Source organism: Semicossyphus pulcher, unplaced genomic scaffold, assembly GCF_022749685.1.
Source record: "Semicossyphus pulcher isolate SPU_LCO1_2020_fin unplaced genomic scaffold, fSemPul1.0.p SCAF_1, whole genome shotgun sequence".
Taxonomy (NCBI): Eukaryota; Metazoa; Chordata; class Actinopteri; order Labriformes; family Labridae; genus Semicossyphus; species Semicossyphus pulcher.
In genome coordinates this window covers 37355189-37370257 of record NW_027211603.1, presented here as the reverse complement: position 1 = coordinate 37370257, position 15069 = coordinate 37355189, and the positions used below count along the sequence as shown (strand labels likewise).

Genomic DNA, 15069 nt, shown 5'->3' with positions numbered 1-15069 from the left:
ATTCGTTATTAAAAATTCATTTTGTCAGATGCCATATCAGTAATTGTTGAGATTGGTGTCCTTGGCGTACGTGTACATACAGCCTGTATAGGTGTTTATTTATGAGTTTATTATCGTTTTCATTGCATATAATGTAGTGTTCTGAGCCTCTGAAACATGGTCCCATTAAAACTGGGACACGATGCCAGCCTGAGCTCACAGTTTATATGACCACCTTAGCTTGTTAACACACAGGACAATAATTCCTTTTAGTGTGTGTGTGTGTGTGTGTGTGTGTGTGTGTGTGTGTGTGTGTGTGGTTGGATGTAACAGTGTGTACTTATGTAACACTGATTCCATAACGTGCACACTTACACTGGCAGCATCTGAGACAGTCTCTGCCAGCCTGGTACCTTTTCTGGCCCCAAATGTGCAGCAGAGAGTGTTCAGTGCAAAGTGTGCTGCGTCCTGAGGGGCCTGGCACAGTCAGAGCTGCTGCACAGCTTCGTACACTTCATCATAATTCTCAGGTGAAATTGGCATTAGCTTGATGTAACTGGGCTTTCAATGAGGGCTTTATGTGAAGACTGCATGTTTCCAGCTTTATAATGATCATTCAACACAGTGAATAATAGGAATAATCAGTTTTTGTGCCCTCACTGTAAGTCTTGATATCTAAAGAGTATCTGAATCTGCCAACACAGAACGCACTTTTATCAACACATGAAAGAAATGAATGCAAGGACGATGTAATTAAAGATGAACAGAGCATTTACTCCTGGGCACCATGATGATAATTCCACATTATAGATCTATGTATATCTCTCCTCTTCGACTTAATCTTTTCTTTTGGATTGTGTTGTTTGCACATGCGCAAAAAATTGCTCTGACTTAATCTGACTTAAACTGACTTTTAAAACAGTTTTAAACAAAAAATTGTATAATGTTCTTTTTGATTCTGTTCACGATTAACTTTATCTTTTACTGTGCATGGGATTTTTACCAGTGAAACCAAAGGAGGGAAACAATACCAGCAAGCATAATTAGAGCTGAAAGATGACATCGAAAGACTGAGGATGGATCTCAGGAAAAAGGATGAGCTAATCCTGGGTTTCTCCACTGTTGCTTCGGGTCAGGCAAAGCACATCTCTGCTATAAATCCCTCCCGCGGCAGTCTGCCCCAATCTCCAGATTGCCCAGCCGCTGCCCAGTGTCCTGATGCCACTCTCCCATGGTCCAGCTGTGCTATCTCTGGCAGCCAGTCGGTTGTGTCCACCACCCTTCCAGCCTTGAAAGTTGACAAATGGTCCACCCTAGGAGCCAAACCTAAGGTACAAGCCTGCTCCACTCCTTACGCTGCGCAGCCGTGGGTCCTTGTGAAAAGCGGCATGAGGAGAGGCAAACCTCTGCCCGATGCTCTTGAACTGGGCAGTAAGAGGTCTGACATCTGACCAGGATAGACTGCCCTCACCCACCCATCCCACTCCGCGATCCACGGAGATTACCGCTGCTCACAGCCCCGTGTCATCTCTGCTGCCCGCGGACTCCAACATCGCACCGGCTACCATGAAGAAGCTCTCCGCCGATGCCTCCTGGTCCCCAGCCAAGTTTTGCCTGGATACTGCGATACCTGCTCACCCCTCCAGGTGGCTGACCTGAACTTTTCAAGCGTAACTGCCTTCAGCCCAACTACACAGGCTCACGACTTCTGTCCAGAAATATTGAACTGACTTTGCTGTCCTGTAAGGATTCCTCATCCTCACCCTGATGCCCAGTAAGAACTATTTTCAATTCACCTGTTGCATCTTTTTACTGTAATACTGCTACCTCACTGAAATGTCACTATTCCAGTTATCATTAGCAAGAGGCACTTTAACTTCAACTATAATGTACACCCCTGCAAGGTTTTTAATCCAAGTCACCATTTTAAGACCCAGTCTCAACTGTAAACTCACCCTTTGTGGCTACTCAGCCTAACTTAGTCAAATTTTGGTTACTGAACGTGAGATCCCTATCCCACAAGACCTTCATCTTAGCTGTTTTCTTCAGGGACATGTCCTGCTCTCTGGTCTCAGTTAGCCAATTTACATCATTTGAATCTCTATCCTTCAAAAGAAATGGTAAAGCCCCTGTGCTCTGTGTCCTGATTTACAGACCTCCAAATCAATCAAACACCAGTGAATTCTCCAAACTGCTAGCTAATATTTTGCCAAATCATGACATTATGGGTTTTAACCTTTGCTGACCTAATTATTCATGTCTGTTGTCCCTCTTGTCAAAGATTTTCCATCCATCCATTATGTTCCACTTATCGGGAGCCGGGTCGCGGTAGCAGCAGGCTAAGCAAGGTGATCCGGGCGTCCCTCTCCCCAGCAACGTTTTCCAGTTCCTCCTGGGGGATTCTGAGGAGTTCCCAGGCCAGATAGGATATATAATCCCTCCAGCGAGCTCTTTAAGCATTTTACCCTCACTTGTGAACAAGACCCTGAGATACTTAAAATCCTGTGCTTGAGGCAGAGACTCACTCCCCACCAGGAGGGGGCAATTCAACATTTTCCAGTAGAGAGCCATGGCCTCAGACTTGGAGGTGCTGACTCTTATCCCAACCGCTTCACACTTGGCTGCAAACTGCCCCAAAGTCTGCAGAGATGAAATTCTGAGGTCCCCAAACTGGAAACCCTCCTCCCCCCGGCTGCGCCTTGAGATCCTGTCCATATAAATCACAAACAGAATCGGTGACAACCGCAGAGGCCATGGTGTCTGACTTTGTGCCGAGGATGCCGACACAGCTCTCACTTATTATTATTGTTATACAGACTGGGAGGCTCGTAGCAACTGCCCAGGTACTCCATACTCCCGCAGTACCCTCCACAAGACCCCCCAGGGGACACGATGATAGGCCTTCTCCAAGTCCACATAACACATGTAGACTGGATGAGCAAACTCCCATGCCCCCCCAAGAAGCCCTGCAAGTGTAAAGAGCTGGTCCACTGTTCCACGGCCAGGTCGGAATCCGCATTGCTCCTCTTGTATCTGAAGTTAGACGATTGGCCAGAGCCTCCTTTTAGCACCCTGGAATAAACTACCTGGGAGGCTGAGTAGTGTTATACCCCAATAATTGGGACACACCCTCCGGTCCCCCTTTTTATAATGGGAACCTTCACCCAGGTCTGCCATTCCACAGGTACTGTCCGAGACCTCCATGCGACATTGAAGGGGCATGTCAGCCAAGACAGCCCAACAATGTCCAGAGCCTTCAGCATCTCAGGGTGGATATCATCTACACCAGGCGCCTTTCCACTGAGGAGCTTCGTGAATACCTCAGCAACCTCTGTACAGATATAGATAAGGCTTCCCCTGGAGCTTCATACTTTATACCTTTTATTGAATCATTTAATCTTTTCTAGTCCGACGCATGTCAAAAACCACACCCTGGAAATTGTGTTTGATTAACTACTGTCTCCTTCTGCCCCTATACAAATTGCTCCTGGTTGCTCTCGCATCCTCGACAGTTCCACAGCTAGCCAGTTCTCCACTGCATTTAGGGCAGCACCATCTACTTGCCAAATATAATCCTCTGTGCTGTCATTACACACGAAGGAATTACTCACTCTTAATCAGTTTTGTCGCCATATACTTGATTCAGTTGCCCCTCTCAAAAGAAGAGCAGTCAAAAAGTCTTTTGGTAAATCCACCTAGGAGTCACCAACATTTGATACTTTTCTCACTCCCACAGCTTGACAAAATCATTTATGTCTCAAAGCCCACCACCTGCTGCCTCAATATTTTCCCCACTAAGTTTCGGAAGGAGGTTCTTGGGGAAATTGGTCCGAGCATACTAAATATTTTTAACAGCTCTCTGCTCACTGTAAATGTCCCACAATCACTAAAATATGCCATAGTTCAACCCTTATCAAAAAACAAGTTTGGATCCAGTAACACCAAATAATTTCAGACCTATTTCAAAACTTACTTTTCTGAGTAAAGTCCTGGAGAAAGTAGTCCTCCAACAGATCATACCTTTCCTCAACAGCAATTACATTGAAGTCGGGTTTTCGGGCACACCACAGCATGGAATCTGCCTTGTTGAGGGTCACTAATGACCTCCTAGTAGCAGCTGACGGTGGCCTTTCCTCAGTCTTGGTCCTGTTAGATCTCAGCGCAGCCTTTGATACAGTGGACCACACAATACTAATTGACAATCAGCGTCACTGAGTTGGGGTCTCTCGAGCAGCCCTTGACTGGCTTCAATCCTACTTAACAGACAGGACTTTCTCGGTTGCAGTTAACAACTTTACCTTACCCTTCAACCGTGTGACCAAACCAGACCCACTGCTCTTGCCAAATGTCTGGAGGATATAGAGAGATGGTTGGCGAATAACCTTTTACACCTCAGTGAAAATCATAGCTTTTAACCCACCAAACTGCACAAGCACCATTGCCCAATCTCTCAATCATCTATCTTATCACATAAAACCCTATGCAAAAAACCTTGGAATGATATTCAACAATAACCTGAAATTTGATAAACAACACAGTCATCAAATCTAGCTTCTTTCAGCTCAGGATCATATCCAAGATCAGGACATTCGCCAATGCCTTAATATCCTCCAGACCGCAAATACTGCAATATTTTGGTATCAACCAGGCCTCTATTCACAGATGACAACTGCACTGGCTCCCCATTCAGTACCGAATCCTGTACAAGATACTCTTGTTTGTATTTAAAGCCCTTCACGGCATCCCTCCGAGCTTTATTACAGAACTCTATTACAGAAAGGGCCAATTAACCATGCCATGATCATGAAGACAAATGTTTGGGGACAGGGACTTCTCTGCAGCCACACCAAGACTCTGGAACAGCCTCCCATCACACGTAAGAACAGCAGAATCGCTTGATGGCTTTAAAAATGCCTCAAGACTCACTTTTACTCCCTTGCCCGTGTGTGTGTCTGTGTGTGTGTGTGTGTGTGTGTGTGTGTGTGTGTGTGTTGTATTTGTGTGCATGTCTGTATGCACACATACGTATGAGTGTGCACTCTCTGTATTTGTCCATGTATTCATGTCATGTAATAATCTTTAAAGTTTGTTTTTATGCTTGCTGTTAAGCACTTTCGCTCTATAAATAAATTTGACCTTGACCTTTGTGTTATACAGAGACAGGAGGCAAAGAGGAGGGTTTGGATATAAAGAAGAGAAACTTGAGCCCCTTGAAAGTTTTAGTGTGTTTCAAAATTCAAGTGTAAAGAGTCTCGGACTTTAATGGAAGCAGCTCCAAGTGTTCTTCCTTCACTTAAGATTTTACACACACCCGCAGGTTTGTGCGAGAGGGCCTATATAAAATGAAGACGGGATGTAGATGGAACAAGGTCTGTACTGAACCCCACATTGACCCATGCTGGTGTATCAAATGGCTTAAAGCAGGAACAGATAAACAGATGTAAAGTCAATGTGTCAGCCTCTTAAGAGTCAGCCTCTTTAGAGTTCTGAAGAAGTGAAGAAGCCTTTCTGATGAGAGGCGAAACGTCTTCAAAAACTTCAACCAGGTCCAGTTGACCCTTGGATTACTTTGGAATAGAATAATTTTCATCCCTGAACATTAATGTTGAAATGAATTACTTTTTTAGTACGGCCATTATTTATTACATGTGTAACCCAAAGGCATTTTATTCAATATTTACTTGTATTCATATGAGGATGCCGTCAGTTTGTCTCAGGAAGAAGGTGACATATTTTTATTATTATTTTCTAGAGGAGAATTAAAGCTATAATAGGAGTTCGGTGGGGCATTGTTTTGTGCTGCTTCAGGCTTATAAAAGATGGTGAAAGTCTCATGTTTTGGGAAATCAAATTTGGGATTCAATTTCTGAAATCGAAACACCATATTAGTGAAAATGTATTGATAAACTATGACGTCTCTCATGAAGGAGCTGCCACACAGAAATTTGAAACACTAGAGAGTTGCTTCTTTGCGTAGTCACTATGGAGTAAGAAGGTGTGTTTGAAAATGTCAAAGACAATAGGACGCTGACAGCAGCTTATAAAGTCGTGAATTATATAATTTGTTCTCTGAAGAAGAAGGAGTGTTGTATTGCTCTTTTTATTGTTTTGTCTGAAGCATTTGATACCGTGGATCATACTCTTCTTTTAGATTGACTTAAATCAACTGGGTTTGACACAAATGCTTGTAACTGCTTTTGCAGCTATCTTTGCAGCTATCTTAACTCAAGCAATAGTTGCGGATGGCCATCAATCTGGTTTTCTTGAGGTTTAAAAAGGGGTGCCTCAGGGCTCAATACTGGGTCCTATCTTATTCATTTTGTACATCAATGACCTGGGAGCATTGGTAACTAATAGCACTATTCATTATTATGCTGATGACACAGTTATTTACACATCAGTGCCCTCTGTTGACAAAGCCCTCAGTGCCTTCTGTTGACAAAGCTGTGGTCATTTAAGGTCAGATTTTAGGCTAGACACAAGGCCCTGATTGAACTTCAGCTTCTTGGCTCAAATAAAAGAAGTTTCATGTTATAAGTATCTTAGTATCTGGCTAGATGAAAAATGATCTTTTCAAGCTCATGTTGAGGAACTGACTAAAAAACTTAAATTCAAATTGGGTTTCTTTATCAGAAATAAGCAGTGCCTCAGTTTTAGCAGTAGAATACAGATTGTGCAGGCAACATTTTTATCGGGGCTTGACTATGCTGATGTAATATACATGCATGCGACTGCAAATACCCATAAGCCCCTTGATGTAGTGTATCATAGTTCTCTCAGATTTATTACTGGTGACCATTTTAGAAACTATCATCGTATCGTTTATGGGAAGGTTGGGTGGCCATCACCACTCGAAGAGAACATCACTGTCTTCTTTTATTCACAAGGCCTTCCTTAATAACCTATTTTATTTACCATCGCTTTTAAGATTTAGAAACACAGGACACCATACTCGTTCTCAAGAGTACATTGCCCTAGACTTCCCTTTTATGAACACAGAACTGGGAAAAATGCTTTTATTTATCATCCTCCGTATAGGTTGAATAAGCTTCAGGACTCCCTTAAATTAGATACATTCTTACCTCTAGAACAGCTTAAGCTCGGGTTAAATCATGTTTTTGAAAATAAATGCTCCTGTCACTCTTAATGTGACCTTTGTCCCTGTGAATTGTGCCGGTTTTGCTTGTTGCTGTAGGTCTATCAGTCTTGTGTTTTTGTTGTATTTGTTGGTACAAGAATGTTCATTTTTACACCTTTATGGTATAACTTGTTTGGTATAAGCATGTGTTTTTTACACATTTATTATTTAAGCTGTAAATTTGTGCAGGGCACCATTGCAAATCAGAGCTCTGCTCTCAATTGGTCTTCCGTGTTTAAATATAAAGATTAAGATTATCTATCATTCTGAAACACTGTCAGCACCCCCGGTGTTTTGGTTCAGGAGCTGCCACATACATGATTTTTTTCAAACCAGAACTTCAAGGATAATGCAGAGACTGTTCATCAGGAACCTTTTACGATGACAAATCAAAGAACAGCACCATAGAGTATCGTGCAGCAGTATGATCACATGATTTAATGCGGAGTGAAACGTACTTGTGTCCCAGCTCGTGAGCGATGGTGAAGGCCAGATTGAGTCCATTGTCCTCAGCTAACACACACTTCCTCTTGGCACTGCAGACTCCGCCCAGGTAAGCAATACCTGGGACACAGTGACATGACACAAAGCTTTAGAAACAATAGGAACAAGTGTGTGGCAAGGTTTAACATTCACTCATGATGTAAGGGAACGTGCTCACACATCAAGCTGCATAAAATTCAGTTAATAAGAAAAAAAGAAGAACTGGTCATGTAGCTGGAGGCTGATACAACAGACCTCCACTCAGGGAGAAAAATAAGATAACATCACAACAAGAAATATGACAACATATTGAATTTATGTTTAGAATATTGTCTATTTGATGCACTTATAATTGTGTCCCATAGAATACCAGGTTATTTATCACAAAGCTTTGAAGTTCCTGGATGAAGTATTTCCGTAGAATGGTAAGCAGCCAGATGGGAAGGTGGTCTGATATATCAGTGCAGAGTACACCAGACACCCCCTGTTTATGTGTTCAGTTGGTAATGATACTGTCTATTAGTGATTTACTGGATGAAGTTATTCCCGTGGCTTGTGATGAAAGAGGAAAGAAGGCATTTGCAAATATATATTTACACATCTTTTTCAGTTGTGTTGCAGTAGATTGTAATAGCCCGGTGCAGCTATGAACACTATAAAAACTGAGTTGTTAAACAGTCTGTTTTAGAATGTCCAGTTATTACTCTCATCAAAGATGCATCTTACAGGCTCTTTCATAAAGAGAGATACTCCACTGCCTGACCTCTCTTTTTCATGCTGTAAGAGATGATGGTAGCATTTATTGAATACAGACCTACAGACTTTTACAAATATAATATAATATACAGTAAATCATCACTTATGAGCCTCTGCGTGTGCAGACCCTTGTGAGACCCTTCCCTCTGCACCTATTCTGTTGTTTTGCTTTGCACCGAACGTTTTCAGGAGGGGCACTGTCGTGGTTCCCTGAGCCAATCACAGCATAGAGGTGAGTGTGGGAGTGGTTCAAGTTAGCAACTGGGCCCCATTCAGAGCGGCGAACATGGCGAAAGAGCGATGCAGAGTTGGCCTTCTTTCTATTGGACAGGTAGGTGCCTCAAACCGGGTAGGACAAGCTAACTGGCGGTTAGCATGCTAGCACAACAGTAACTGGCGGTTAGCATGCTAGCGCAAAGCTAACCGTGATGCTGTCGGTGTTAGCTCGGCGGGGTGGGCGTGTTCTCGCACAAGAGAGTGAGAGTGAGCTTCTGGTGACGAAGAACCCAGGAGGAGGGGCCCAGTTTGAATGCGTTGTTGACTAAATGGAAGAAAAATCCTCCTGATCCTCCTGAGCTCAGTCTGTAGGGACTTGGCTTGGGAACTGGAGGGCGGCCGGTTCAAGTCCCAGTATGGACCAAGTGTGGAATGGGCTGGTAGCTGGAGAGGTGCCAGCTCCAGCGCTGAATCCCCCACCACTCTGACATCTCTTCAGTAGTGCGCATGTCCATGGAGTCCTGTTTGTGCATGTGTGTATTTCGGGCCTCTGTTTGTAAAAACAGAGTGAAAAAATGTAATTTCCCCTCTGGGATAAATAAAGTATCGCTTCTTCTTCTTCTTTGACAGATTGATTTCAAAGAGTCTTCCGTATAATATGTGCAGTATTAACAACAGCAGTGATTATTGAGTGATGCAGTTGATCAGTTTTGACTGTAGTTGACATTTTTCTGTGAGAGTATTGTGCAGAACTGACCCAGTTAGTAAAATCCAAACATGGCAGTGTCGGATGGCACTGGGCTCTGGCTGAAGCCCTCCTCAATAGAAAATATTGGTGTGATGAAAACAGATGTTGGCCTGATTTGTGTTTTTTCTCTTCACTGGGTTTTTGCCATTTAACAGCCGTGCGTGCTGAGCCACACACAGCCTGTAAACATACAGAATGTGTGTTATGTCTATACTGAACGTTGGGTACCCTGTATGTTTTCAGCTCAGGTTTATTCTGCTTTAACGTGCAGGGGGTTTCATTTAAGGAATTCACACGGGTGCTTATATGCTTAGCAGAAGATTAGTGTAATCATGACACACATGATTGTGTCAAAGAACAACTGCTGAGTGCTAACTGAAATAATTAACTTTTTGCTGCTTTCTTGCCATAAACAAGCTGCTGTTTATGATCCAAAAACCTCTGATAATGAACACTATATTTGGCTTTTATTTTCCAAAGTCAGCTGCACTGCTTGAACTGGAGTTTGGGGACTAAAAATCTGTGAGTTAACTCGGAGCCAGTCACAGAGTAAACACAGCGTCAAAATTCCTCATAACATACATTTTAAATTGACTAGATGCTAGATCCACGTGAAGCCCTGCAGGCAGGTGAGAAATTCTGGTTATCAATTCTTTTAATTTCATTTTTTCTTTTCAGTGTTGGACGTAACAACAGGTGGCAAAAGGTTTACGCTCATGACTGTGACTGTTGGTAGGTGTTATGTATAAATCCTTTTGTATTTAAAAATGAAATCCAATCATAACCAAGAGAAAGACATGACAGTGACGTTGGATTACTTGTCAACAGATGATGTACAGTATGTGGCTACCTTGTGTTTTGAGTGCGTGTTAAAACTGACCTGGAAGAAGACATAAATGCTGTCAGTCCTATGTTGAATACGGTGCACTACAGCCTCTTGTGGCCAACATGAGTATTACAACAATACACATTTAAAAACACTTTCAGTAATTAGCCTTTAAGTACAGCAGGATGGAGCGTGGGCTAACTTGGTTGAAAAGGTTAAAAGCTACCTACTCCCCTCACACATATTCGTACATGGTTTGTAACAAGGTTTGATACAATACTCATATAAGTACGAAAAATGATGGCTCTTTTGATACTGCAGCTAAAATTGCACACACGACACAAACCAACAGATACAAAAATACTGTTTATGTCAATGCGAGTTGAACATGACTTTCTTTAACAATGACGTAGACTAAAGACCAATAAAAAAGTAATCCCTCTCCATCAACACTGAAGATTCAGTCCACGTGTGTCCTGGTGTCTGTATGTGGTTTTTATAATTGTTCTTATTATGTCAATCATTGGATAGGGCTGTGGAGCCCCTAGTCAACAGTCCACAAGTCGGGACTCAAAAAAAAAAACTCCTCGACGAGTTGACATTGCTGACGCAACAACGTAACGTGTCTGTATTCACGAGAGGCTACATGGACATCACAAAGTCTCTCACTGAACTCTATATCCAAGTCACCCGACCACCGCTGCGTTCGTCTTTTGCTCACAGCAAAATTAGACTGAAAATCTGTTAATGGTTGGCACGTTTCATATTTTCTCAGTGTTGTTCAAGCAATCAGACAATACTGCACGTGTGTTCTGGGCACACAAGTAGGTAACAAATGAGACTTTGCCTATGTGGTATGGTCTGGGAAGCTTTAATTGAAATCAATGGCCTGCCAGGTTTGGTCCTCATTAGCTGCTCAGATTCCATTTAAATGACACTGGATGCTAGCAGCAGCCATATAAAGCTTGTGTGAATAAAACAAAGCTGGAAAGTGAGGTCAGTGCGTGCCCGAGATTTTCTGCAGCATCAAAGATCCGTTGAAGCCAGCACTTCTGAGACTAAAGCCCCCGCACAAAGAGCTGCGATCCCCAGCGCTGTGTTATCAGTGCTTGTGTTGACCCGGTGTTAGGGGCTAGCTGGCTGATCAAACAGTGATGTGCTGGCTCACAGAGCTGGCAGCACATCCAGCCAGACAGCCTCAAAAGAGCCATAAAGCCTCATCAGGCCTCTGCACTCACAGCCCTGCGTGGCCTGCAAGCAGCTCAGGCCAGCCATTTATGTTGCGCTAATTAGCCGTTACAACATGAAGGGCTTTCCATTGAGCTGCTGAATCCTGGACAGTCAAAGCTCCAAGTGATGACAGCACAGGCCTGAGTCAGCCTGAAAGAGACACTTTGTTCACTCACGCTCACAAATATGCACTCATATGCTTGGACATAAAACACTTGCAAATAGTTGTTCACCGTAAACTGACCCCAGTGGCTTTTATGTCACACTGACCTCCCCCTCTTATAAACACACTACACCCATACAAAATAACACTGGACAGGGGACTCCCTAAATAAAATACATAAAGTCCCGGGGGGCGGAGCCGTACAGCCTTCACCACACAGAAGCGGTGTCCCAACTCAGGGGCTGCATCCTTTGAAGGACGTATTTGAAGGCGTCACCGCAGTGCGTTGAAGGCTGTCCCATTTCAGAGGCATTGCGTGCCAATTTTAACAAGATTCGGACTCCTAAGTTTTTTGTTTCAACTCAATCGAATAGCCAAAGATAAAAATGTGTAAAAACATAAAGGGACCTTGAAACTTTAAATTATTTTTTAACTAAAAGGTTAAGTTTGGTGATGTTAGTTATATTAGCTTTTTAGCCAGCTAGCTACCTGTTGCTAGGCGACAGGAGCGGCCCTTTGAGTCACCAGCTGTTCTCCGCCCTTTCCCTTGCATCACAAACAGGAAAACCTCCGTAGCCTACATCCTTTGAAGGATGAAGCACTTGAATTGAGATGCAGCTAAGGTGTTGTGTTCCTGGTGCGTGTTTTCATCGGCTCAAATTGGATTGTCTCGTCACTTTTTGGATAAGATAGCAAATAGTAGTTTTTGAAGCTTATCTTTGCCTTAATGCCAAGATGATAGCTAAAGGAGAGCTCAGCCTGACTGTAACTAAAAAAAGAGATGATTTGTTTGTGATCGTCGTGGTATAAAGATACACTTTACAGCTGCAACCATGACTGGACTTCCTGCATATTTTCAAATCACTTTAACCTGACTGTTGAACACTTCTCACACTGACCATCCAAACGTCAGACGGGGAACTGGTACTAAAATATGTTGACATTTAGATTAAATAATGTCCAACAACAAAAATCTACTCCGATGAAAGGGCGGCACGGTGATGCAGTGGTTGGTACTGTTAGCAATAAGGTTCCTGGTTCAAAGAGTCTGCATGTTCTCCCCGTGCATGCATGGGTTCCCCCTCGGTACGCCGACCTCCTCCCACAGTCCAAAGACATGCTTATCAGGTTCATTGGTGAGTCTTAGGGCACATTCACACCTAAAGTCTGTTAGGTCCGAATCAAAGACCAAATTGTTACATTGTTGCATTTTGCCTCAAGTTTGGTTTGTGATCACCACCACCATTACACCACCAACACTATTGAAGCAGACACACATCAAACCAGCAGAAATCAGTGTGAAATCAGGAGAAAGTCTGACACGGTCACACTGCCTGGACACTTCACAGAGATATTTTCAGCCACTCTGTGATCAAGCTCACGTTAGCCCGACTGCAACACCAACGTAACACAGCGTCACAGTAACCGCAGACATCTTAGCAATGTAAAACAAATACAACAGAAATGAACCTGTCGCAGAACTGTCTAACTCAGCATCTGTTTTTAATCCTTTCAGGTCCCGTAGCTCTCTTTCTGTCTCGGTCCAACTCTTTCCTTTTGGCTTGCTTTTCCTCATTTCTCTTCTTCGGTTTAACGGTCTTTGTAGTGTAAGCCTCGTTGGCAGTGGAGGGATGGGCAGTTTTTAAATTCCTGGTGGTTGTTCTTAAGCCTTTCTGGACACAAACCGGCTGATGCTGCGCACATGGAAGAAATATTGACCGTGTGAGCATGCGCAGAGGAGTGGTGCTGCGCCGCGAGTGATTGACAGCAGCCTGAGAGACTGCTCGGCTCTGATTGGTTGTTGTGTTTCGGGAGCGTTGGGTTCTTGTAAATCAACCGGGTAGCTCTCGGGCTTTTTCACATAACATATTTTTATGTTACTTCTGACATTGGTTTGACTTTGAATGCTAACATTTTGTCAATCCTGAATGGTGGCTAACTTAATGTTATAGAACTAACATCAGCTTCAATGGATGATGTCAGCCTATACCTGCCTGTTTCCCTGGGAACCAGCTATAGCTCTGGCTAGTGGGCTAGCTTTAGCATGAATTCATGTATTACTAATAATAATGTAGTGGTGGAGACTTTATTCAGTCACTGTAACGTCTGGATGAAAATAGTTATAAGAGTTAGATTAAAGCTGCTTTTATTTCTGTATCTCTGTTGATCACGTGAGTCCATTTTAACATTTCAAATACATAGATTGTACATTTTTGTGTCATTAGTGTGACGTGTGTCATTTGACAACGAAGCAAAAATGACAATACTAATATGTATGTCTAAAACCACGGGTCTGCTGGGGCATGTTTCTCACTCAAGTTACATGTAAAAAAATAACAGCTTTAGCTCTCTCCTGATACACCATAAAGAGCAATTGTGTGATGGAAGAGGTCGATGGTTGTTGAGGCCATCCACATCCAGCACCAGAGATCCCCTTTGAGCCAAGAGAGAAGCCACCTGTCATCAACCAACAGAATCATGTGACCTCAACCTGAACATCTTCATGACAAAGGAGCAATAAAGTGAGGAAGACCATGACTTGTGGCCTATACACAAGCAAAGCACTGAGCAGTGGTGGGCAGAGTAACCAAAAACACTAAAGTACTGTTAAAGTACTGTTACTTTATAACTATATTTACTCAAGTAGAAGTAAAAGTAGCTATAGAAATAACTACTTGAGTAAGAAAGTATCATGTAAAAAAACTACTCAAGTAGTGAGTAACTTCATTAGATCCAATTTATGACATCAATGTGTTGTAACACAAGGTAAGACGAGCAATTAAATTAAATTCTCTGTTCCAATATCTTACCGTGCATTTTCCAAAGTCTTCTGTCAGTAACTGGCTAACGTTATTTTTAAAACATATTTTCTAACCGTAAGAATATTCCATAAAAGTTTTTCGCCATCATTGATACGACTGTTGTTTTCTGTCATTTGGTCGGCGGTCATTTGACCCAGATAGTTTGCTTTGACATACTTGTCATTAAACTGATATAGTTGACTTAAATGTTTCTTTGCAAACCAAAAAAGATATGTGCAGGCCTAAATATTACTCAGCCCTTCTCCTATGTGTTTCTCTCTATCACTGCCAGAAAGAAATGATGGGTGTTTCATGAATGTAGCTTAAATGACAAACAGTGTGCACATTTGCCCAGAAACATGAGGTGGCTCACCTTACCCCACTCTCCCCTAATCCAAACCGTTGCCTCAGTTTCTGTGCACCTCTTTAGCTGTTAGCTGTTAAGTTGCTAACAGGTGCTTGCAGACTACACTGATGATTGTTAACTTAGGAGCGGTTGGTTGCGTTAGCTTATTTACTAGAAATCATCTGAGTAAGCGTTCCTACGTGAAGTAAGATCACAAGCTGTCTGCAGCAGAAGAGACGTCGCAGGCGTCTGCTAAAGGAGTAGACCTCGATGTCGTCGTCATACAAAGTACTGCTGTCCGCTTCACAGACACGTCTGCGTATGTAGTCATTAACTGATCATTAACAGTTATTCTTCGGACAGTGTGACGCAATATGACGGTG

General features: G+C 42.8%; 1 protein-coding gene across 1 annotated transcript in view; it reads right to left on the bottom strand.

Moving 5' to 3' along the window:
• Positions 1–15069, bottom strand: part of adamts17 (ADAM metallopeptidase with thrombospondin type 1 motif, 17) — a 91693-nt gene that overhangs the window by 38799 nt on the left and 37825 nt on the right. The window contains exon 8 of the mRNA XM_069657838.1: positions 7576–7681. Coding sequence (XP_069513939.1) covers positions 7576–7681 — 106 coding nt within the window. The remainder of the gene's footprint in view (positions 1–7575; positions 7682–15069) is intronic.